Source organism: Ananas comosus, linkage group 12 (assembly GCF_001540865.1).
Source record: "Ananas comosus cultivar F153 linkage group 12, ASM154086v1, whole genome shotgun sequence".
Taxonomy (NCBI): Eukaryota; Viridiplantae; Streptophyta; class Magnoliopsida; order Poales; family Bromeliaceae; genus Ananas; species Ananas comosus.
Genome location: NC_033632.1, coordinates 1,224,859 through 1,250,535, shown reverse-complemented (window position 1 = coordinate 1,250,535; position 25,677 = coordinate 1,224,859). Strand labels below are relative to the sequence as shown.

General features: G+C 38.2%; 4 protein-coding genes across 4 annotated transcripts; 2 read left to right on the top strand and 2 right to left on the bottom strand.

Annotated features, from left to right (window-relative positions):
* Positions 4,100 to 9,705, bottom strand: LOC109718685 (guanosine nucleotide diphosphate dissociation inhibitor At5g09550). The gene is made up of 13 exons (XM_020245037.1): positions 9,557 to 9,705; positions 9,005 to 9,067; positions 8,824 to 8,907; positions 8,535 to 8,642; positions 7,988 to 8,160; positions 7,360 to 7,471; positions 6,921 to 7,001; positions 6,731 to 6,793; positions 6,162 to 6,263; positions 5,625 to 5,749; positions 5,062 to 5,272; positions 4,492 to 4,566; positions 4,100 to 4,333 (listed from the first exon to the last, which is right to left on the bottom strand). The coding sequence occupies exons 1-13, from the start codon at positions 9,641 to 9,643 to the stop codon at positions 4,280 to 4,282; spliced, it is 1,338 nt and encodes a 445-aa protein (XP_020100626.1). The 5' UTR covers positions 9,644 to 9,705; the 3' UTR covers positions 4,100 to 4,279.
* LOC109717908 (vacuolar protein sorting-associated protein 2 homolog 1-like) lies at positions 10,173 to 13,792 on the top strand. Its single transcript, XM_020243863.1, has 5 exons — positions 10,173 to 10,354; positions 10,915 to 11,045; positions 11,466 to 11,570; positions 12,658 to 12,918; positions 13,477 to 13,792. The coding sequence occupies exons 1-5, from the start codon at positions 10,318 to 10,320 to the stop codon at positions 13,612 to 13,614; spliced, it is 672 nt and encodes a 223-aa protein (XP_020099452.1). The 5' UTR covers positions 10,173 to 10,317; the 3' UTR covers positions 13,615 to 13,792.
* Positions 15,993 to 19,636, top strand: LOC109718912 (UDP-glucuronic acid decarboxylase 6). Its single transcript, XM_020245389.1, has 13 exons — positions 15,993 to 16,127; positions 16,500 to 16,588; positions 16,922 to 17,008; positions 17,320 to 17,407; positions 17,560 to 17,651; positions 17,803 to 17,867; positions 17,957 to 18,045; positions 18,152 to 18,229; positions 18,347 to 18,440; positions 18,532 to 18,598; positions 18,707 to 18,770; positions 18,893 to 18,933; positions 19,141 to 19,636. The coding sequence occupies exons 2-13, from the start codon at positions 16,511 to 16,513 to the stop codon at positions 19,324 to 19,326; spliced, it is 1,029 nt and encodes a 342-aa protein (XP_020100978.1). The 5' UTR covers positions 15,993 to 16,127; positions 16,500 to 16,510; the 3' UTR covers positions 19,327 to 19,636.
* LOC109718817 (THO complex subunit 4A-like) lies at positions 20,388 to 23,858 on the bottom strand. Its single transcript, XM_020245236.1, has 5 exons — positions 23,551 to 23,858; positions 23,229 to 23,405; positions 21,845 to 21,913; positions 21,578 to 21,762; positions 20,388 to 20,818 (listed from the first exon to the last, which is right to left on the bottom strand). The coding sequence occupies exons 1-5, from the start codon at positions 23,743 to 23,745 to the stop codon at positions 20,659 to 20,661; spliced, it is 786 nt and encodes a 261-aa protein (XP_020100825.1). The 5' UTR covers positions 23,746 to 23,858; the 3' UTR covers positions 20,388 to 20,658.

Sequence of the window (25,677 nt, the reverse complement as noted above, 5' to 3'; positions counted from 1 at the left end):
GGGGGTGCGGCGCGGCCTGTGTTTGAGGAGGGAGGTGCTTACCACTTCCGGCGGCGCTCAAAGGTTCGGAGGAGCTCCGCGATTCAACAGGAGGGGGAGAGGGAGAGAGATTGGGGAAGAAGAGGAGATGAAGCATGTAGAGAGATGGAGTTAGAGAACCTGGGAAGAAGACAGGAGAAAAGGAAGAGAGAAAAGGAGAAAGGAAAAGAAAAAAAAGACAAAAACAAAAAGAGGAGAGAGAAAATGTGGGTTAGTTAACCATCTAACTGGGGTTAACCTTTTAAAAGGTCCTCCAATCTCAACCATCCATCTATTTAGATGGATGACTAATGCTTTAGGAGCACAAGACTGCTGTGCTCTTAAGAGTACAGCAGTCCAACTATATATATATATATATATATATCGAACCCCCTTCCTATTGGTCGGTGACTTTGTATTAATGGAAAATTGGTCTTCTCAAAAGCTGTATATTATTCCAAATTAATAGTGCAAACAGTTGGCTTATTTCCTTCTCGTCTTTTTTTTTTTTTTCTTTTTGGCCCCATGTGCAAACGGAAACTGATCATCTTTTCGTGAGTTGCAGCAAAAAGTTTGGAAAAGCATTGATAGGCTCTGTGAAATCTCTTTCATTTGAATTTTATAGTGGGCGTTTTTTTTTACATTTAGTGTTCTCGATATTTTTTTTTAATAAATAGTCCTAATAAATTTATATTTGTATAAATAGTTCACTTCTTGTCATGCGAGTGTCCAGTAATATTATTTAGTTGAATATGATGATCAAATCATATGCTTAAACACAGTAATTGGATCATTATATTTTTTTTATATTTTTTATCGTCCCTAAGTTAAAATAGAAAAATTAGAGTGTAGATATGAACACGGTTATCGTATTTAAACACGATAATTCAATTACCGTGTTCAACTTTAAAGTATTAACGTGACGTTAGCGTTGTAAAGAAAATGTTTTTAGTTCTTGGATCTATTCCTTAATTACTAATAGTTTTTGGATCAAATATTATTCCAACTATCACCATCTGCCACTATCACTCCAACCTTATATTTTTTCATGTAAGGATTAAAAACTCAAAAGCACCGACCTCTAGTGCTTTAAAGAGTATTCTAGCTCAAATATATATATATATATATATATATATATATATATATAAAATTTTGTTTATGTATTTGTAAAAAAAAAGAAAACCTTTTATAGGCTTCTGCTCACCAGTATCCTGTATTCTGCAAACTATGGAGCCCATCAGATCCAACACATTTTTTTAGCCCTAGCACGAGTGTTAAGTGTTAACCGAAGAAAAGGGCTAAGGATGAGGCCCTTGATCTACGACACTCCTAGACCACGGAACCAATCCCATCTCGTGTTCCACTCTTCTCATTTTTTACTTCGAGATTCCCCTTAAATGAGGCTTCGNGCCCATCAGATCCAACACATTTTTTTAGCCCTAGCACGAGTGTTAAGTGTTAACCGAAGAAAAGGGCTAAGGATGAGGCCCTTGATCTACGACACTCCTAGACCACGGAACCAATCCCATCTCGTGTTCCGCTCTTCTCATTTTTTACTTCGAGATTCCCCTTAAACGAGGCTTCGAATAGTGGGCAGGATATATAACTCTTTCCTACCCTTTTTTTTTAAAAAAAAAAAAGAAAAGAAAAAAAAAATTTCTCCTCTTATTTTTTACCCATCGGTTTTATTTATTTATTATTAGTTTTACACCGTGATTTTCCTTACAGGGTGTGAGTTTGTTCGTTCGTTCGTTCGTTCGTGGGGCTGTGCCAACGTAGCTTACGAACTACAAGGCTCGGTATCCGAAGATGAAGATGTCGGACGCAAGCCTCATCCGTCGGATCATCCCGTTGATACCGTGGCCAACTCGGACGACGTTGGATGATGAGATCGCGTACAGCCTCCATGTTTCTCGAGTGGCACGTTCACGCATTCTACGTCGATAAGCTCGGAAGCTATATAAGCTCCTCTGCCTTCCTCTCCTCTCGATCTCTATTAAGTTTCATTCGGCTGCTCACTGTTAGTTAGACTTACAGCTCCGGGCGGGAGAACTTAAGATATCTAATAAAGATCGGCAGAGATGGCCGGAAGGAGGAGATTCAACCGCGGCGGCGGCAGCGGCAGCGGCGTCATGAGAAGGAGGCGGCTTTCAAGCCGTCCGATCCCGAGGCGCGGGCAGGTGAAGTTGGCAATTGCAGTGGGGCTGGCGCAGTCCTTCGCGGCTCTCTTTGCCCGGGCCGGCCGGCCCCCTCTGCTTCTCTCCCGCCTCACGCGGCCCGCCTGCAAAGACTACGATGGATTAATGCAACCCCGTGCCGCGGTGATATTCGCCACTACTAGCCCTTTTTTTTTCTATTGGAATAAAATAAATAATTAAATAAATAAATAGATAAAGTATTACATTACTTAGTGTTGTGCAAAAGCATATTTTTCCAAAGCATGAGATAGTTAGTCAGAGGTTGGAAGTGAGTTTTAAACTGGGCCAACTTTTCTTGCCTACAATAGCAGTCCTTTTTGTTTCTGTATCCTGCGGAGAATTTGTACAGTTCCATGAAAGCTAGCATGGGAGAAAAATAAGGAGAATTTCATCATTGCCGATCAGGCAGGTTTTTTTTTTTTTTTTTTTTTTTTTTTTAGTATCTGGGTGCTGTTACAGATATTTTGTTAAGACACGTTACTATCATTTCTCTTACTTACTATTGATTGTGTCGATAAACTAAAAGGATGTTAAGAAATATGGTAACTTCAGTTTCCAAAGTTTGAATGCATCTTAAAGAAAGAAAAGAGAAGTAGAGAAAAGAAGAGTATACTGATTATCAGTTTATCACAAGTACAGACTTGAATATTTCAACATCACAGAGGATGACAGATTTTAAGAGTTCAATAACAAATAAAAGAGGACAGCTTTTTTCCCATGCAAAGAAAATCGAGTGTATGTTTATATTTGTGGAATCCTGAAGACGGTAGCTGATATAAATGCATGATCATTCGTAGGAACAACAGGTGTTACAGTGGAAAAGCCACAACAAATTGCACAGAAATGGGACAGCATAAATATAGTTGCATAAGAATTAATTAATTCCTACCAGTAATTAATGATTATCCTCAATATCCTAAAATTTCAAGCTTCTGCTTTTGATCGGGTCAACTGTTCCTAGAAATCAAGAGTAATCACTTGCCGCTTACTGTATCTTGCGCCTTTACCCCGAAACCACACTTCCTAGTGAATATGTTCCACGAACTCTTAGTTTTCCCAAGCTTATTAATTTCTTGCTTCATACTCGAACACTCCTTCTCAAGCTCCGAAACTCGCAGCCTCATGTCTTCAACCCCCACTGGGGGGCAGCTGTCATCCTTGTGTTGTTGTTCGTGAGTGATCTCTGCTTGGATTGCTCCGTCGACATTGTTCTTGTGGAGCATCAGGTTGGCGTGGGGCCCATGCGAGTTGTCCATGCTGTCAGAGACAAAGAACCAGCTGGTCCCAGAACTAATGCACCTTTGGTTTTTTTTTTTTAAAAAAAAACCTGTTTGATCTGACAAAAACTCCAAGTTCTGTTGCGAAACGACAGGGTTTGGAGTAGTTTTGATATGGTTTATTCTGTAAATCTTTTGCCAAATTCGTATAAGGCTTATTTGACGCTACAGCAAGGCGTAGTGTTGTTTGATAAAGTATTATCTAAATAGTGTTAAATCCTCTATAGCTTTTTTGTATAGCAGTGAGAAGCATTAAATTCAAGTTTCTACTTTTCAAGTGAGAAATCTCATTCTGCTTCTCATTTCAACAAAAAATTCCTTCTTGCTCTATTGCCAATTGCACAGAACTTGTTGTTTCCAGATGCAAAGACAAGAGGCAAGGCTAAGCAGGCCCATAGTTCCGAATCTTTTGCAAAGGAGGTTTGACAGACATTCTTTTAAAAAAGACCAACAATAGCTTTTTAATCAGAAAAAAAAAAAAAAATTTCTAAGTTGAGAAACTTATTATACCGTAAAAATCCTGTTTTAGGCAAGCTGACAATACATATTCATCTATTTTGTCTCAAGGATTCATATGAAGACATTTTAACTTTAATATCCTCAAAATTGGCATAAATTCAAACAAGCATCAAATATAATCATATTATCTGACATGGCTATCAAATTTTAGAGCTCTGTCTCTGGGAAAAAAAAATGAGTAGCTTGAATGAGATTAAAGAGAAATGGTTCATGTAGACAACCTAAAAAAGAAGAACATTCTAGATAATGAGTAGTCGTCCAAGCATGTCATTCTTCGGAGGCAGCACTCGCAGCGCTCAGATCCACTGACAAATTAAGCTCCTGCAACATCAAGTAGAACAAGAGAAAGTTACTTAAATTTCTCGGAATCAAAAGTTTGAGACATTGATGATACAAGCAGAAACCATTCTGCAGTTAAAATTCACTAAATCTTCTTCTTCTCTCGACAAAACATAAAATCGCTTGATCGACAAGCTTACCTTCCCAGTTATCTTACTGTACATGGCAAGCACATCAGCAACTGTTGACTCAAAATGTGTAGTTGCATCATAGCTCTGCAAGGAGATCAAATTTCAATTAGAACAGTTCATCTCGTATTATACTGATTAAGATACAATCGTTAACTTAACCTGCATTGCGTTATGAACTGTGCACCTGAACTTTAAAAATTTTGATTTTACCACACAATCGTTTGCTGTTTTTGATTCCAGAAAACTCCACGAGTTCAGCCACAGCTTAACGTTTTCCGCCGAAAATGTTATAAATATTTCAGCAACGAGAATATTCCATTAAATTACAGGAAAAACTTCAACGAAGTTATAATTCCACCGTGTTCTGATGGGGAGGTACTTAAATCAAATAACAGAAAGGTTAGGTAGTAAAAATAAAATGTTTAACATATAGGTAACCATTTCAATATGTGCTATAGCTCAGGTGAACTCTGCATCTTTTTACCTACTTATAACTGATCAATTAAATACTTTTTTTTTGGTATAATTCATTAAGAAAAGAAAAGAAAAGAAAATATTTGGTGTTATTCTCAGACATACGGTGGATATGTAGCAATTGTCATCACTAGGATTGTTGATAGGTTCATATCTGTCGTAAATGTCAAAGAAAGTCTCCTCGACAGGTCCAAGAAGATCAATCCCGGGCTTCAACTCTACTTCAGGCTTGTCGGTCTCTGCTTCAGTCGATACAAAAGCAATGTATTTCCCTTTCGGAGCAACATTATGAGCATAAGAGCAGCAAAACACATACCTGCATCAAGACAGAATTGATTGTGTGATAATTAGAAAATTATTATTTATGTATCTACCCTTGGTAAGTTCAAGTTTCAAACATATGCCCTCTAAAATACTAAAACTTTTCTTTTTCTTTTTACTCTAAAAAATTAACTGATTTTTACAGACAGACACACCAGAAAGAACAACTGCAAAATCTAAATAAATTTCAAGGCTCCTCATTTACCATTAAATATGTGGTCTTTGATAAATAATAACAATGGAATCGGCAACATGTTAGAGAGGAATTTACATTGATATCATATGAAACATTAGGATTTAAGCATTTGAAATAAAGGTGACTGAAGAAGAATATTAAGAAAACCTACATGTCGGATTTGCGTCCAAGCTGTTTCTGTGGCAGAATAATCTGCACTGAATGTGAATCATGAGTATCAGGGATTGGGTGGCTCATTATGCATATGGCTCGTGCTACTCTTCCTACCTTCTTCACCTGTTTAAACAATTGAGTGTAATCTCAAATAAAAGGGGTAATTCAGAAACATAGGAAGCTAGTAACAAAATATAATCATACTTTTTTTTTTTTTGGAGAGAGAATCATACAATTTTTTCAGTGTGAAAATGAACATGTAGAGGATTGTACTTTGGTTCTTGATCTTTCACTTAGTCTGTTCCTATGCAATCCCTAAGTGCACGATTCGCCCAAAATTTCTAACATTTGCTACGGGTTGAGTGCATAATGATTAACTGAGATTTTGAACAGTAAAATAACCTAGGGATGACATCTTTAAGTAATATTGACAATCTATGTAAGTGAGAAGACTCGGGAAAAAAATTGTATTTCAACATTCAATGATTATTTGTGCATTTTACTCTTTCTTTATGGCGTGGCAATAATAAATTACCTTGTCAGGCAAGTACGAAGGATCGCAAACTATTTTCTTGCATTTAGCTGTCTCCCCTTCAGATGTGACACCGTATGCCTGTCCACTTCCATCGAACTCGACCTGTCGTCAATTTTTCAAAAACTAATTTACTGTTTGACTTGCAAGAGCCTCCATTCCGGTCCATTCCGAGTCTAACTTCTCAGACCGGCCGATCCAACTAACTCTCCACATTTCAGTATAATAAAGTAAACACTTGAATAAACATTGCACAGATGCAAGCAACATCAAATAAGCAAACAGCTTAAGTGGTTAAAAATAATAATAACAAAAATAATAATCTTGTGCCAACAAAGAATGAATTCAAGATGATATCCATAGGTAGGGTAGCCGTCATGTTTCTAAAGTTTCACTGTCATGAGTCAGTTGTTCTAATTAAACAAGGTATCTTAAATAGGTTTGAGAAAATTGATCACCCTCGAGAAGTGATTAAGCTTCAGAGATCAAGTTTAAACAAAGTTTATCTGCATCAAAAAAAAACCTCCAGGGACGCTTCAAAATGATTTCAATTCATAAAACGGTATGTTTACCTTGCACTCTGGCTTGTTAAGCATGTAGGTTCCACCATAAACAGCACTTAGACGAGCAAAACCCTAAAGTTTCAGAGAGAGAGAGAGAGACATGTTAATACACCAAAACATTGCAACACAGAGTTACTGACTGAAAGTAATAAAATTTCAATACTGAGTTACTGACTAAAAGCAATTGAAGCCAACGAACCTGAGGGAGTTCAGCTAGCCCGTATAAAGGATAGATATAAGGAGACCCTCCTTGAAAGCGTGCCAAAGATTCTGCGTAAAGCTATTGCGAGCAAAAAAATTTAAATAATGTATCTATCTTTCATACTATTTTGAGAGTTGTTTAAAGCACTAACAGCTTTTTCATTAAAAAATTAATGGCTTTAAGCCGTCGCAAAAGTAGAAGTTTCAGCTTAGAACTTCTATTTTGGTGACCTCAAGAATTCAGTTTTAGTGTCATGCCACAGCAAAAATTCCAAACTTCTTGTTCATCAAACGCTTAGCTGTTGCTTCGCAAAGTAGACAAGCAATTTCTAGAAACAAGGCCAAAATAACTAGTGGTTGCGAGGTTTCACAATGAGATCAAACTAGATTTACGGGAAATTTAGGATTGAAGTCCATGCAAGTTGAACTAAGCTTACTTTCATGCGCTTTACAGTGTCAATTGCCGGCTTATCAAGATAGCTGTCATCCCGATGAAGTGCAAGAGCATGGCCAATAAAATCGACAGTATTATCATCCAACCCATATTTCCTATATTGATAATAGAAATGTATAAAGCATAAGCAAATATTACCGAAGGGAAAGATAATATCTATGAAGTTAGCAGTACAAAACAGAATAATTTTGTGGCAAACTAAACGTTAGCAATATATATACTTGTAAATTTATGTAGAAACTTGATGTTACATAGTATGGACAAGTAAATCCTCGTCTTATAAATATAGTGATTGGCTTAGTAAGATCCTACTGGCTTGTAATAAACTTAGGCTATTCAAACTAAAAATTAGTGCAAACTACTGAGAATGCGTTTTTCTGTTCGAAGTCTTCTTTCTGTTGCTGAATATTGCCCAAAATGTGTGCTGTATTAAGCTAGTATATATTGTCACAAACTGTGCTTCTAGAAAATTTCCTATTAAAAATTCTTATATAAGATTAAACTGATAAGAAGCAGCCTAGTAGTATAAATGGCAGGAATATATAGTTAAAAGCCTACACTTTTTCAGTGCGTCTCAGAATTTGAGAAGGAAGAGAAGGAGAGATGCATACGAGATGACTTCTCTTGCTGTGACTTTGTTAAGATCAAGCCCTTCATGGGATTTGGGGTCGTTTTCTTCATAATCTTGCACATAAATGAAAAACTTCCTCGCACGCCGCTTCTCGAAAAGCCCCATCAAAGTCGATTTCAGTGCTTCTACATCAGTTGCCGGTACTTTGTATATCTGAAAAGTGCCACCAACATAATGAAACAATGTTACACACATGAAAAGGCAATGTTTAGCTGGAGCTAATGCAGAAGTGGTGTCTAAGTGAGCTATTCAACGGAGCACTGACGATGCTTCTGCAACAGAAGCAGACGCCCCAAAAGAATTTCATGTGAATAGTGTTTAAGCTTCTTGCATCGACAAACAGACCAATTAGACATCACATCTTATTCGAAGCTTCTGCTGTTAGATTCAGCTAGAAGCTATTAGTGGAACTTTACTGAAAACAGCTGTTACATCTTCCTCTAGCAGCTCTACTAGAAATGGCACTTTTGCAAAAGATCTGGCCAAGTAAAAGGGGTCTAAAGAAAGTACATCATTAATAGGCATACCTTCCCTTTGTTGTAGACAAAGCTACCATCGACGGCTTTGAAATTCAAATACTGGGTAACATTAGTGTGGATCAACACACGGACTAGCGCCCCGTTGGCCATCATGAACTGCAAAAGTCATACGGATAATCTCTTGCAATTTTAGTAAGCAAAATTCTTAAAATCTCACTAACAATGCCAGCATAGTTGAAATATAAGTGAATCTCTATAGGAAAAATACAAATTTATCAAAGCAAAATGCAAATATATAGCAATGTAACAATATAACAAAATATATAACACTATATACCTTAGGTATCATATCCACATTGTACTCTTTGCTCGGGCCCAAGCTCTCCGGGGCATTATCGCCCCCCTTGAAGCGCTTCCAGAGCTACGATCCATTACATACATTAGAAATTGGATGACCAATGTATATTATATCAAAACAGAGTAGTCACAAACTAGTGATGCTATGAGAAGAAGAATACCTGAACGAGATTAAGCGATGTGGACTCCCCGCCGTAGTAATCATTCCTATCCATGTGAAGGACCTACATCAAAAGTTTCAAGGATATTAACCATAAAATTGTAATTGTGTTAAATCAGTGGTTTAATACGCTTTTATCCACTGTGCCCTGTTGATTAAAACAACCAAATTAAGAATACAAAGGATTGTACTGCTGAGTCAGCGTTCAAATTAATACCAAGATTACCAGGAAAGTAATCAACGTTAACAAATATCTGGTCAAGTTTTTTTTTTTTTTTTTTTTTTTTTCCCTTTTTTGCACTTCATTCTCACCCCTAAACAAAAATTACAAGCTAGTTAGCTGAATGTAACTATAAATTACCAAATTGTAGTTCATAAAAAATGCTCATTTATGTGAATCCAATCGTAACCTAGGGTTTCCTCCGATTCAAATTCCAAGGTGGAAGCTGTGCTTCTGAAAAGTAAGAGTCTTAATTTTGAACAACTCTATTCATAAAGCACTTCTATATAAACGCTTTTAGTGAGAGAAAGAAAGATTAGGAGAGAGAGAGACCTTGAGGCCATCGACGGAGAGGAGGCCGCTGAGGATACACTCCTTGAGGCCCGTGCCGAGGACGATGACGTCGTACTCTTCATCCATGGCTACACAAGAGAGAGAGAGAGAGAGAGAGAGAGAGAGAGAGGTGGAGATGGAAATGGAGCCAAGCTGTGATGGAGAAGAGGAAGGGAGCGAGAAATAGAAGAAGAAGAGGAGAGAGAGAGAGAGAGTGTGTGTGTGTGAGAGAGAGAGAGAGAGAGAGAGAGAGAGAGAGAGAGGAACAGGTCTCTCGCCGACTACTTCGAATCGCTCACTCGATTTTCGCGCGCGCGCGCGAAAGGCCGTTAAAACGGGCGGGACACGTGGCACCATGCTAAAACGCGGCAAATGACCATTACACCCCCTCGCACGTTGTTCGGGTTAACGGGTCACCGTTGAAACCCGATCCAAATTCGATAGGGCCTGATAATCCTTTCCGGCCCATTAGGCTTATATCCAAATTTTACTTATAGGAAACTTTTGCACGATAGTCCTCGTCCTCTCTGATAATTACCCACTATCGCAACGAAATGTTATTGGATTTCCGTCACATCCAACCGCGTTGGAGTGTGAAAGGACAAAAAAAAAAAAAAAAAAAAAAAAAAAAAAAAAAAGTCGAGGAACGCGACCTCTTCACAACGACGAAGAGGCGACGACGACGAAGAAGAAGTGCTTCGTTTCGATCCAATTCTCTCCATTGAACGAATCGGGCGAAGCAAACCCTAGTCATCGCCAAGATGAGTTTCCTCTTCGGGAAGAAGAAAACCCCGGCCGGTAATTTCTAAACCTCTCCTGCTTCTGATTGATTTGTCCTATCGATCGGTTTATCTCCGATGTGTTGGAAATTTTTCCCCCTTTTTTTATGATGCTTTTGGTGATAAATTGGTTCAGATTCGTGTTTGTCGCAGCATTATGTTTGTTTCTGCTATTTAGTTAGTTTTATTCTTCATTAATTGAGTTTTATTTGACGGATTTTTGTTGATATGAGTTGCTTTTTGGCTATTTTGATGATAAAAATGGATGGAGAATTCCTCAAGTTTAGGCCATCGTGAAATAGATCCCTCAACTGTAGTTTTGGTAGCAGAATCTGCAGCTTCATTTGCCGAAAAGTTGTTAAATCTGATGGCTTTAACACAATCACCTGTTACATTTAAGAAAATCTCCAATACTCTTTTGATGTTATGTAGTTGATAAACTCTCAGTGTTACCCAAAAGTTCGATTCAAAAGGAAATCGCGCAGGAATAGTCTTAATACGAAGTTACTTGAGTAGTGTAGGGTTTATGTCTTATATTTTCTTGCTGTGAGATGATTTGTGGTTGCTTTAAATTGTTAGAACTGCTGAGGGAGAATAAGAGAATGCTGGATAAATCAATTAGGGAGATAGAGAGGGAGAGACAAGGGCTTCAAGCGCAGGAGAAGAAGCTCATCGCGGAGATTAAGAAAACCGCCAAGCAAGGCCAGATGGTATCTTACTCTTTGTCTTTGCAATTCAAATATGTTTTTGATAGAATTATAGAGATTTTTCATGACACTTTGATGTATTAAAGTGATTTTCATTTTGCTCTTGTGGAGAGCACGGGTAATTTTCATGTTGCTGTCTATCAAGGAGTTCGACGTATTATAAAAGGAGAAACAGAAATGATCTGTAGATGAATTCAATTTAGCCTTATGGTATCATAGTTTTGGCCAACTTACACAGATTCTCGGAGTTTACCCATGTTCCATAAAAAACTAAAACTTTTCACCGTAAATGACGGATCATAGTTTTCATTGGCGTATATTTCACTTTGAATGCATGACTACTGTGTTTCTCTTGCATTTTTTTTGTTACCTTTTTTTTGTAGTAAGTTTCATTTTCTTCTTTTGCTGCATGTTTTGTCACAGGGAGCTGCAAAAGTAATGGCAAAGGACCTTATCCGCACAAGACATCAGATCACAAAGTTTTACGCACTCAAATCACAGCTCCAAGGTGTCTCTCTTAGAATTCAGGTATCTTTCACCGTCTCTTTTGGTGTAAATTTAAGTGAATCCATCATTTAGGAGTTTGGTCCTATTCTTTCTTTCTTATTTTTATTTGGGGAGAAAAGAGGTGAGTCCTTTTATATTGCGAGGTAGATCGAATTGGTTGATATGTTCAGAAAATTTTGAGCCAGAGTTTCAAATGTCTGGTGGGAACCAATGAAAATAACAAATAAATATGGCTAAATTACAGAAAACCCCCTGTTAATAAACGCTTTTTCACTTTCCCCCGTCTTTTGAAAACCTACACTTTGCCCCTTAAAAATAAAAAATGCTCACTTCGACTCCCCGTCAGTGTTCCGTTAGGATTTTGTTTATATCATATTTTTTATACCCAAAATGCCTCTTAAACCCTCATCCTTCCTCACCGACGTCCTCGGCCGCCGCCTCGCCCTCACCCAGCCTTCGCCTTCCTTCGCCGCCTCACCCTCACACTGGCCCCTCTCCGTCCACGCCCATCCCGATCTTTTTCCCTATAGTCGCCGAAATAGAGGGGCGGCGAGGGTACTGGAGGAGCCGGGGAGCAGATGGAGGAAACAGAGTCGAAGTAGGGGTCGAGGGAGGCGCGAATAACGGAGGAGGAAAGGCTGCGGCTGCCAAGGAGAAGCTTCGGATTGGGGAGGAGACAAAAAGGATGATGGGCAATTTGGTCATTTTATCACAGCATACCCTCCTGTGAACATTTTTTATTTTTTAAGAGGGCAAAGTGTAGGTTTTTAAATGACAGGACGAGAGGTAAAAAAGTGGATATTGACAGGGGGATTTTCTATAATTTAGCCGATAAATATTTATGCTTATAAAGGTTCGTTAACATTATACTTTACAAACATATTGGCAACAATAAACAAAAATGTGAAAGCGATTTTTCTGGTTCTTTGTTGAAAAAAAAAAAGAAAGAATATGTCACGACCTAATTAACAATATAAGAAGTATCTCACCATCATAAACAAAGCCAAAAAACAACATTAGCATATACATTGTGGCCAAATAATTATCCATCTTGTCACATCCAATTTATGTACTCTATTTATTTTACCATTTGAGTATTTTCTCTTAGACAATGAAATCGACTCAAGCGATGGGAGAAGCCATGAAGGGCGTGACGAGGGCGATGCGACAGATGAACAGACAGATGAACCTTCCGGAATTGCAGAAGATAATGCAAGAGTTTGAGCGACAAAACGAGCAGATGGAAATGGTTAGTGAGGTCATGGGGGATGCAATTGATGATGCTTTGGAAGGAGATGAGGAAGAGGAAGAAACTGAAGAGCTCGTGAATCAAGTGTTAGATGAAATTGGTGTTGATGTTAATGCAGAGGTAAGCCATTATCTCTCTCTCTCTCTCTCTCTCTCTCTCTCTCTCTCTCTCTAAACTAGTGGTCAACTGACCATACAAAAAAAGAAAAAAAAAAACTTACCATATAAAAACTCGTGGTCAACTTATTATACAGAAAAAGAAAAAAAAAGAACAATTCTTCAACATTGCAAAAGCTTAGAATATTATTCTCTTTCCTATTGCTTTTAGTGTCTATTTGGCCTGGTTTTGAAAAGGCTTCTCTACTTTGAAGGCATTTGGCAAGCAAAATGTTTAGAGCTTTTACTCTGACATGAAGCCAAATTAAGCTTCTGTGTCCCAAAAGCAGTAGCAGCAATTTGAAGCCTCTGATTCTTTGCAACATATAATTGTGATATTCAAAATTTGATGTGCTTCTTCAAACTACACTATGTAAGAAGCACTCCAGCAAAAGCTTCAGCTTGGCCCAAAGAGGCCTAGCGTAGTAAATAGATCCTAGACTTTGCATTTGTCCGTTTTAAATAAAGGGTTAAGAAATGTGTTTTAATATCCTCTATATTTTTGCAATGTTTGTTCAAACAGCTTGTGAAGGCCCCTTCATCAGCAGTAGCCCAACCAGCTGCAGCTGCAAAAGTTGCTCAAGCTGAAGCAGCTGGAACTGGAGAGAGCGGAATAGATAACGATCTACAAGCTAGATTAAATAATCTGAGGAAAATGTAATGTGCTGCATTGTATAGTGTATTGATGGGAGTATACAAAGAGAATTTACAGAGTTTGTTTGCTGATATATTGATTACAAAGGATATCATAATATTGTGAAACTTTATTGTTCGATATTTTTTGCAGTGTGTGTAAGAAATACATATATCAAGAGCTTGTCATATGTCCCATTTGTTCATTCCTTTTATTGTCCTTGTTGTTTTGCTTATTTTTCCGAGAAAAGTAAAAATGTGGCTAGATGATGAATGTGTAGGATGTGAAGGTTAAGTTAATCCTGTCTGCTTAATTCTTGTTCCGACTAGTATTTTACCGGTTGTAGCTAAACTATCAGCTAAACTTTCAGTTAAACTATTTCTATCTACTACACCTAGTAACACTAAAAAGGTTGAGGATAAAAATTGGGTACACTGCAAATTATTTCTGGATAAAAGATTGCATCGATTTCAATCAGTACATTTTACTTCTATCTCAAATAAGTCCAAAATTTTGATTCACCATTTGTATTATAGTCTCCTAGGAAAATAATAAACCACATGAGCAACACCTTATTACATATTTATATATGAACATAGTATTAATTTCTGAAATTACATGTAATTGATTGCACATGCCCAATTTTATAGTTATTGCAGAAGCTTCAGTGAGGAGCAGATCACATGCATCTATTGATGTATTGTGTAGATCTACCCTGGGTGCAAACTGCAAACTACATCTACTGTTTCTAAAAGCAAAATAGTATTCTCCAATCCTTTTATTAAATCACTAGATTTTGTGTGTTCTTATGGTCTACAATGAAGGAGAAAAATGATGGTCAAAAGCTTATGAGAAAATAGTTGGACTTTGGGGAGAGTCAGTGGCTGCATATTTGCCTAATCTCTATCTGTAAAACTAGAATGTCAATGTGTATACAACAACGACAACAATAACTTTTTTAAAAAATTCTTCATGATATGGCACAAGTGTTTGATTCAGAAATAAAATGGTGAAGGGCTTGGTGGTTGGTATCCGAGACCCAAGTTCGAATCCTAATTGATTCACATTTCTAGCTAAGTTTATTTCTAAATGAAATAAACAAAGCGGATAGCGTGCTGCCTATCTCTCAAAAAAAAAAAGAAAAAGAAATAAAGTGGTGAAATACATACAAGACAACCAAATAAGATGATTAATTTCGATATTGCATATTCTTAACAGAGTCCAGCTACTATACTATCGATAGTACTAAGCTCTTGGTACTATCGAGCTTTCTGCTGTTAGATTTATCCTTTGATCATTTCCACCTGTTATATTATACTATTCAACCAACCATCCACTCAACCCTAGAGGACCACTATCATCCTAACCGCACATCCTTTCATCCAAAGACCGAAAACTCAATAGCACCAACCGCTTGTTACTATTAATAGTATTGTAGCATAATTCTTCTTAACATATCAATTTTACGAAACATAATGGAATTGTTAAACCTTCATAACTAGTTTGCTATTAGGTCGCATGTATAAATGTTAATTAAGTCTTAACAAGTGGTCATGTTAGGCTTACATTCTCAAAATAAGAAATGCACAAATACCAAACTAAGAGGGCCCCTTTCTTTAAATAACAAAACCTACATTTAGAACATACATACCAATTAGAAACATTTCAAAACCCTCAGCCAATAGGAAAAGTCTATTATTATATTGCAATAAATCTGGCAGGTTGGCATTATGGTAATCTATCCCTCTCATCTACCATGTGGTGCATGAGTGGTTATTTTTATTTGTCATGTTCCTCATGAGTGGTAGACACTCCATCCTATTCTAATTTGGTGTGCATGTTTTTCGATTACTAGCGATGAACAACTTACGTAAAAATTAATTTTTATTTTGAGTTATATAATGATCTTACTATTTATTCTCGGTCGTGATCATCTCTCTAAAGTAGACGAAGAAATTTTAAATTAAAGTTATAAAAAAGAGTTGTTTAAAAATTTTTTACATTATTCTTATTTAATTTAATTGCTCGGAATTTTTATTTCACCTTTTTCCTGTTAACGCAACCTCTTCTATAAAATAAAATATCATTTTATCTTTTTTTAAAAAAAAATTCTCAACTACCATATTATAGAATGAATTTGATCAGCTCCTGGATTTCATAATTTTTCATGCTACGGACACGTGGCGCCAATCTGATGGCCGAATGGCTTTGATGACCTATTCAGTACCCCTAGAAGGGAAAAAAAAAAAAATTTCCTTTTTTTGGTCTCGGTTTATAGACCGATCCCACGGAACACCACAAAAATGACGTCGGCCCTGAATGGTGGTCTAATTCTGACGTGGCGTTCTCGGTCCATGAGATTTTTACTAACAAATGCATGGAGTATCCCACGTGGCATTACCCGTCACCGCGATGCTCGCCTACGATAAAGAGGAAACACTCTCTCTCTCTCTCTCTCTCTCTCTCTAAATCCCCCTCAAAATCCCTCTCCAAACCCTAATCCCTCCCCCAAATCCCCCAGTTTTCTCCATCTCCGTAAGGTAGATCCCTCTCTCTCTCTCTCTCTCTCTCTCTCTCCAATGCTCGATCGGTGGGTGAGAGAGGGATCTCTCTTGGGGTTGTTTCGATCCCTCGTTTGCTTATGTTCGAAGAGATCGGGATTTATTTTTAGACTAATTTGATCATTTGGGTGAATCGGTTGGTGGCGGTTGTCAGGGTTCTCTATAAAGGTCACCTATTTCTAGGGTTTCCATTAGGTCTTCCTCTCCATATATAGCTTGTTATTAGGCGAAGGGGAATTTAGAAGGTTTAATTTGTTTTAGTCGGTCGATTTGTTTGATTCGCTGCGTATTTAGATCTGTATATGATAGATCTGATTTATTTTTGTTTTTCCTTTGGTGGATTTTGCGAAGGGATCTGAGAAATGGCGCAGGAATCGTCCAATGGGGTCACCAAGCCGCCTCCGAGCCCTTCCCCTCTGCGGAATTCCAAGTTTTTTCAGGTAAATTTTCGCTTTTTAAAACCAATTACGATACAATTTCATGAGATATGTTGGAGATCTTACAATGTGGGTGCGATTCGATGTAAAAGGAGGGAACTTTTGATGTTTTCCAGTTCAAAAATCTGTTTCGCACATGGAATTCCATTTGGGCGATTAGATCTGGTTGCATCTTCTCAGGATAAATAATTCATTTAATTTTTTTTTTTCTTTTGCTCATTTAGATCTGTGAATGAAGGTTGATATTGAAATGGACCTTTATACATTTATAGATTGTAATGTTATGTTTCCTTTTTTTTAGACAGTAATAATATGAAGAACTATTTTACTTTGCAGTCTAATATGCGGATCTTGGTGACTGGAGGTGCTGGATTCATCGGATCCCACCTGGTGGACAAATTGATGGAAAATGAGAAGAACGAGGTAATGGGACAACGCCGAATGACTTTGTTTTGCTACATAATCAGATACTTTTATTAATTAGAATTTATTTTAGAGAGATTTTATATTTGAAGAAGTTGTAAGATTTTGATACTTAAACATAATTGATGTAGATGAATTTTGCCTATTTTTGAGAAAATGGTGGCATGAGAGCTTAGAAAATCTATTAAAGATCACTTAGAGGAGCCAGCTTTTTGTGCTTGTTTTTAGATGATTGACCAATTTATTCTACGGACCTCGACTATGAAAATGAATGTTTATAGCTTTCTGATTGTTCTTCTGCTTGTTACCAGGTGATTGTTGTGGACAACTTTTTTACCGGCTCGAAGGACAACATAAAAAAGTGGATCGGCCATCCAAGATTTGAACTGATTCGACACGGTTTGTTTCTACCTTTCATCTAACATTGAGGCTTGCTGAGATGTATTTGTTGTTTGTTATAAATGTCCATCTCATCTTATAGCTTAAATGCTCCATCTAATACATATATTCTTTTGGCCTGCATGTTGTCAACAACCTATTTTCGCTTTCAGATGTCACGGAAACGTTATTGGTCGAGGTCGATCAAATCTACCACCTTGCTTGCCCCGCCTCTCCAATTTTCTATAAATACAACCCTGTGAAGGTGCGTTTTTCCAGCACGAGTGTAAATCTTAAATTAGTTTTCTCTCCATTGATAGTCCATTGATGGGGTGTTTCTACATTTAGCGGAAAGAGTAGAGTTCAAAAGTTTACTTACTAGAAAGAGAGTAAATAAGAATAATTGTTTGTGACAGACAATAAAAACCAATGTCATTGGAACGCTCAACATGCTAGGACTTGCAAAGCGTGTCGGAGCAAGGTATATTTAGACTCCTAACCATCTTTGTCTTGTTAATTGTTTTCATGGTTTAGCTCTGCTTATTTCTATACTTTGCTCTTCTTGTGAAGAATTTTGCTGACATCAACCTCTGAAGTTTATGGTGATCCTCTTGAGCATCCCCAAAAGGAGGAATACTGGGGAAATGTGAACCCTATTGGTATAAGTTTCACTTCACCGTATTTTTATCTTTTCTTTGTTTTTCTTTTCTTCTTTCTTTTTTTGTCTATGCTCTGCGTCTGACAATAGGATTCTCGTTGTATTAGGAGTTAGAAGTTGCTATGATGAGGGCAAGCGTGTGGCAGAGACTTTAATGTTCGATTATCATAGGCAGCATGGCATAGGTGAATTTTCTTTCTTAGCTGAAAATCAGTTTGTTTTTGTATGTTCAATGTTTTGTTTGAATAAGAATACAGTTTTTGTACTTTTATTTTTGATGCAATGTGTACCTTCCTCTGCAGAGATTCGAATTGCTAGAATTTTCAACACATATGGACCACGAATGAACATTGATGATGGCCGTGTGGTCAGTAACTTTATTGCCCAAGCAGTTAGGTAATTTATTTGTATCTTAGCAAATTTATACTACTAAATTTTATTTCTAGCAAGATGATCCACCATATCATTAGTTGACTTTGCTTTGTAGGGGTGAACACTTAACTGTCCAAGCACCTGGAACGCAGACTCGAAGCTTCTGCTATGTTTCTGATATGGTGATAATTCGACTTATATACGACAATGAAAAAATAAAGTAAAAAGATATTACGAAATTCACCACTTCGAGCAGAAATTTATGCTTAATTTGCTGCAACACTGTGTAGGTTGATGGGCTTATTCGTCTGATGGAAGGAAATCACACAGGCCCAATCAATGTAGGGAACCCTGGTAATTCTCGAATCCTCTCGAATATTCAGGACTACTCTTCAATACGTATTTTTTTGCCAAATTGCACGTAGATGTCTGTAAAATAACTCCCTATCATTCTCTAATTGCCATTTATTTTGCAGGTGAGTTTACTATGATGGAACTTGCAGAGACTGTAAAGGAGGTAAATTTAATCCCATCTCTGAGTATTTCTTTCAGAATCTTACGGTGCACTGCTATTAGGATACATTCTTGCATGACGTGCATCAAGCTATCGAAAGAGTTTTAACTCCGTGGCTGTATTTTTGGCTTCTATGCAAATTATACATGATTTTGCTTCCTGTTAATCTGAAAATTTAACTAGATACAACGCCAAAAAAAAAAAATGCAGTTAATCAATCCTGCGGTGGAGATCAAAATAGTGGAGAACACACCTGACGATCCGCGCCAGAGGAAGCCGGACATCACGAAGGCGAATGAATTACTTGGATGGGAGCCGAAGATCAAGCTGCGCGACGGTTTGCCTCTCATGGAAGCCGATTTCCGAGGGCGGCTCGGTGTGACCAAAAAAGCTTAAGAATCAAAGATCTTAAGATAATCTGACAAGCTGTGTTGGATTGTTTCTTTTATCTCGGCTGAGAATAATTCGGGTTCGGAAATTTAAAGAGAACTAGAGACAGCATGGTTCGGAAATTTAAAGAGAACTGGAGACAGCATGGTTTTATATTTTTATTTTTATTCAAAACATAAGAAAAAGAAAGATATCTATGTGCTAGTGATCTAATAATTTATTATTTGTGTTTTTAAAGAGATTGTGCGGATAATCGGATTGATGCACTTTTCATTTATCAAGTGAAATTCAATATTATTTGGACATTATTTGTTCATTCACGTGTCAGTTGATTAGATAATTTCAATATTTCGAATTTCTGGTTTAAAAGGCTAATTGTGTTTGTCAATATCAAATAGTGTTGTTTGATTTTTGAATTTAACATCTCCAGCTAAAATTTCAGAATTAAATCTCGTAGTAAAAGAATATATATATANTCTTAGTAAAAGAAAAAATATATATATATAAATCTTTTTATTTACTTAAGATTTACTTGGTGATGAGTTGCGGTTCCACTTCCACCTGAAGAACACCACCGCCCATGTATCGAGCTTCCTCATCTCTCTCTCTCTCTCTCTCTCTCGTTCTCTATAAAGGTTTTGAGGAGGCCACTTTGGTCTTGACGACCAACAAATATCCAAAGCCCGGTCCACCACGTCAGACTATACACCCGATCATTCGGCTTCATCAAACTTTTTCCTTTTCTATTGTTACTGTTCCTAACTTAAAAGCAACCTTCTTGTCATCTATATAAATTGGGGAGATCAAAATTTTTACGACTTTCAAAATGTTCGGCATATTGATAGGTGGAAGCTCAAATTCAAAATCATTTTATAGATCAGGATAGTAAGGGACAACCCAGAGCACATGTTTGCGTCTTAGCATATATACATTCGCTGGATCATAACATGCCAAGTATGCAACACGGAACATACGTTGGAGAGAAAAAAAAAAAAAAAAACCAAGGTTAAACAAAATTTCAGTTGTCCAATAGGACTTCAATATTTGCAGTTGACTGAAACAATTAGGAAAAAAAAAACAAAAGGCTGTTTGTAACAATTTCTAAGCGCAATAACTAGTTTGTGCAATAAATCCATACAACATGTCGAAACCAGTAGTAAATAACGTTAAAACGGAAGCTGCAATCCCGAAAACCAGTAATAATACTGCTTCGAAGCACTAATATGTCCTAGTCTCTGTTCGTCATATGATTGTTAGACAAAAACACCGCTACTACAGATTAATAAGCAAGCACTAGCCAAACAATTGTAACACACTAAATAAGCCATGCGAATTGGCTCAGTTGAGTTGCATTGCTTCAGCATGGTACTTATCCAGCTCAGCATCGAGATCTGCAGAGGATATTGGATTGCCGCGGCCTCTCCCTCGTCCACGGCTGCCACTGCCACCTCCACCTCCACCTCGCACCCATCCTGAAGGTCCACCCCTTCCCGGCCCACTGTTAACAGAGTATTGTTGATGAGTCAACTACCCAAAAGGGAAAAGATAAAAAAAGAAAACTAAAATTGATGATAGTTGAAAAACATACAATTCTAAAATGTAAGACTATGAAGTAAATAGGAACGTATGGCAGAAAAGAACATAGCTACTAAAAAAGGGTGTTTAAATTACGTAACTGTTGAATAAAAATACATAATGAAAAGTTAAAACCAAGTTACCAACAACAACAGATAGTCTGATTGCAGAAGATATTTACTAAATCCTTTAGTTTAAATTGTACACTGATCCACTATATCTAATGTTTTACCTTCAATTCCCATATATACATTCAGGCATTTCTCTATGCATGCATTTTTTTTTTAAAAAAAAAATTGTTGATTCATCTGATTCAATTAATGCAACTCTCCACTAAACATCAGATACCAGAAGACTAAAATCAGATAAAAAGGTACCTTAATCTATGAGAGAAGAAAAAGGCCAAATAACCTACTGCCACTGAAAAAAAGAAAAGAAAAAGCCCAGCAATTGGAAACAACCACTAAAGCACAATATAAAACTAGTACCAACCTAAATAATTGACAAGCTACCCAAACGCAATAAACTAAGTGCCTTTCAAAATATTAAAGAATTTTGAAGCAATGAACTATATCTAAGCTCGAAAGTCCTTTTTTTTGTTCAAAAAAAACATTAAGCTTGAGAATAGAACTCCTAGGAATAGCAAAATCTTCACATTATGGTCAAGTGTAATATCTACAACCTTTTGGGAGCACCATTAGGATTTCCGAAAGTCCCACCAAAAGGGAATGGCAAGATTGCAGGTGTCTCAATATTTGTTCCAATGATCTCTATTTTCATTGGCTTCCCATCAAGAAGCACATTGTTGTATCTCTTAACAGCAGCAATAGCATCTGCCCGTCTTGAAAAGACAACTTCTGCCGTACCCTAACAGAGGGAATTTCAAAAGGTTAGTCATAATAATATCCCCCCCTCCCTTCCAGACAAGAGTGAAGTCATAGATTGATACCTTTGATCTTCCACTCCTATCATAATTAATAGAGTATCGTTTGAGATCACCAACTTCTGAAAAGAGTTCCTGGATGAAACACATATAAGAGACAGAGACTAGAATGAACAACAACTTTAACACTTCACTGCAAGAAAAATGGTAGCACATATAAACCTCTTTGGTTACGAACAAGATTCTTCTGCGTTTCATGTCAAACAATGATCTAACCACTGAGGTCCTTACACCATTGTAAAAAAAAGCAAGTTAAGAAGTCAGACCAGACAAGTGGAGGAAATTTTATTATGTAAAGAAAAAAAAAAAATTGATCTCCACAACTGTCTTTATTTAAAGATTAAAAAGCTAGTTTGTCGCCCTAAATCCTACTACTAAACATATTTTGTTTGAACAAACATATTAGTATAGAATGGGACCTGCGAGAGCCATTTTTGTCTAATGGAATAACTAATAAGGGCTAATCTTAACATATCCCTTATATTTTAGTATGTTCACTCTATAGCCTACCCAATCTTCACCCTGATCCTTAATCACTTCCGCTAGCTTTTTTTTAGACAACTGTTTTCAATAGGAGCAACTTGAAATTCATTTTCATCGTGTTTGGATCTTTTCTAACGATTCTACGCCTAACAGTAAACGGCAAGTAAAAAATATATTAGATCTGCCTCTCGCGCACATCATCAATCTGATGCACTGAGGAAGAAAAATGGTAAAATTCCAACTTATCTTTCTTCTCTGGTTCAACTTAGAAAAAAAGAACTCTGCACTAAAGGAAGCCACGGAAGCAGGTAACTACAAAACCATTCAAGTGTAAACTCTAAAAACGCAAAATGAATGTAATTATCAATGTGTTGTCCATTAAGACAAACTCACAACCTGCTAAACCTGGCTGGAGCTTTCTAGGCAGTGTTGTTTGAATAGAACTTTTTAAAGAAGCTCATTTTAACTATAGGTTCCCCACACAATTCCACTACTGCCCGCAGCAGAAACTTCAAATTGGAATTTCTACTTTCTGAAGCCCAACAGCTCATTTCAGCTTTCAGCTTCAGGAAGCACGAGACCTTTTTACCCAAACACTTGAATACTACTATACTGAAAAGCAGAAGGGAGCTTCTACTGTGGCCCAAAACCCAAAAGTTTGTTTCAATTCCCTGCTTCAGTTGGAAGTTTCATACCCTCTATTCCCCCCAAAAAAAAGCATCTGCAGCTACTTCTCTGAGTAGAGAAGCAGCTCCAGAATCAGGTCAAAAGGGTCAATTAAGCAGTTTAGATGAAGGAACAGAGGAAATCTATGAGGTTGACTAGCTATTTACTTGACTCACCTTCTTCAAAATTGACAACAATATAATCCAGGAGAATAGAAAGATATCGGCATAGTAAGGAGTACCTTGATGTCCTCGTTGGAGACACCGTAATCGAGATTCGAGATGTAGAGCTTGGTGCCGGTCTCGATCGCCGAAGCCGCAACCCCGGGAGCCGGATACGCCGCCGCAGCCGCCGCAGCCGCTGCAACCGCCGCCATCTGTCCTGAGTACATGTCGTGTTGCCACGCCGAGTCGGGCGCCTGGATCGCACGGTTCGATCATGGAATCAGAAACCCTAGCTCCCAGAAGCTACTACAACTCGATCGGAGATCGAGCTCCCTGTCCCTCCCCAGATCTCTCACTGAAACAGATGATGGCGGAATCGATCCGGTGAGGGAGGCGTACCTTTCCCACGGAGTAAGGGGCGGGGCGGTTCCCGGAGCGGTTGGGGAAGCGGCGAGCGGGGCCGGCGCAGGCGCCGGCGCCGGCGACGCCACCTCCGGCACCTCCGCCGCGGCCACGGGAGGAGGCGGCGCCGCCGTAGGTCTTCTTGTTCTTCTGGATGAGATCGTCGAGGGACATGTCGAGGGAGCTCGTCATCGTCGTCGGGGGAGGATTAGGGTTAGGGTTTGGTCGGTGGAGTTTTTTCCCCCTCTTCTTTTTTTTTTTCCTTTATTTTTCTTTTTTTTTTTTTTTGGGTTGGGGGGAGGAGGAGAAGAGTGGCCGAAAATGTGCAGAGGGAAGAGAGGGGGAAAATTAATGGAGGAGTTCGGGGTTTTATTAATTGGAAAATATAAAAAAAATGGCGAAAGGGAGAGGCGGGCGAAAGAGAAGGGAGAGGAACAATGGCATGAACCTGGTCCACCGCGTCAGCCATGGACCAAATTGCAGTATATATATATATATAATATCGCAAAATTACAAAGTACAGCTTTTTAGGATTTATTAAAAAATATTATTTTATTATTTTATTTAACAATAAATTTTATTTAAAATACTACATAATAATTGAGCATAACTCTAAACTGCCCAACACATTAAAATTTACCCTCATTTAATTTTAATTCTGTACGTAATATTATATTAAAATAGACATTGAAATCACATTTATTAAACTCTTATCTAAGTAGGGAGTATGAATCTTTATAGAAACACGAGCGAGAACGAAATCTTCAACCTCATAAACAACAATTTGAATAATAATTACTCGGCTAAGCTAGTAGTTGTTATCTTAAATGTTTGGATATGAAATTGACGCAATATAGAGGACTGTTCAAGAAAAATTCTGCATCCAAATTCAATAATTATTTTAAATTCTTAAACATATTCAAAGCAATGATACTGTGTACAACTGAAATAATTCTCATGTGAAATGCAATGGAGACATGTGTCGTAGAGCACAATGTATGATATATCTATGGCCTTTTTGCATAAAAAATCTACTTATTTTAGGTTTTTGCAAATCGGGCCACCTTTTTTGTTTTTGCAGATTCGGTCCACTTTTTCAGCAAACTGACCAAAATACCCTTATATATTTTTCTCTCTCTTCTTTTTTTTTTCTCTCCTTTCTTCGATCTCGTCGCCGCGGACCCTTTTTTCTCTCTTCTCTTTTTTCGTTTTTTTTCTCGTTCCTTTTTTCTTTCTTTTCCCAGAGACGTCGTCGTCCCCGGCCGTGCTCGCCCATGCTCGCCGCCTCGTCGCCGAGGGCTCCATGGACATCGCCCGCGCTGTGCTGGAGCGGAGCGACCCGGAGTGGCGCCTGGCCGACGCCGTCGACGCGTCCGGCGAGGGCCGGTGGACGCGGCGGCGGCGGCAAGGCGGGGGGAGGGGTGGGGACGAGGGCGAAGGCCCGGGGCGGGCTGGCCGGCGGCACGGGATCCGCGGGCTTGAAGACCCGCGCGTGGAGCTTCACCCTGTCGCTCGTCTCCACCGTCGACGACGCCATGGGCGCGGAGCTCGGAGGAGCTAAGGAAGCTCCACGCGCCCGGGGCGGGCCAGCACGGCTGGAGGAGGGGCGGCGGCGAGGGCGGAGGCAGAGAGAGAAGCAGCAGAGGAAGAAGAAGCAGCAAAGGAGTTAAAAGAAAAAAAAAAGAGAGAGAGAGGCAGAGAGAGAAGCAGCAGAGGAAGAAGAAGGAGAAGAAGTGTTAAAAAAAGGGGTGGAAAATGGTGTAATGGTGCAAAATGGAATAATAGTGTAATGGTGCAAAATTGTAATCGTGTAATGGTGTAATGGTGCAAAATAGTGTAATGGTGTAATGGTGTAATAGTGCAAATGGTGTAATGGTGTAATGGTGCAACATTATAATGGTGTAATGGTGTAATGGTGTAAAATAGTGTAATGGTGTAATGGTCCAGATTGCACCATTAGGGCCAGATTGCATCATTTAAAAAAATTTTACACTATTTTTTTTTCCCTCTTTCTCTTCTTTTTCTTCTTCTTCTTCTAGATTGCACCATTAGCTTTTTTTTTTTCCTCTTTCTCTTCTTCTTCTTCTTCTTCTTCGACGGAGGCGTCGGATCGGCGGCGGGGGA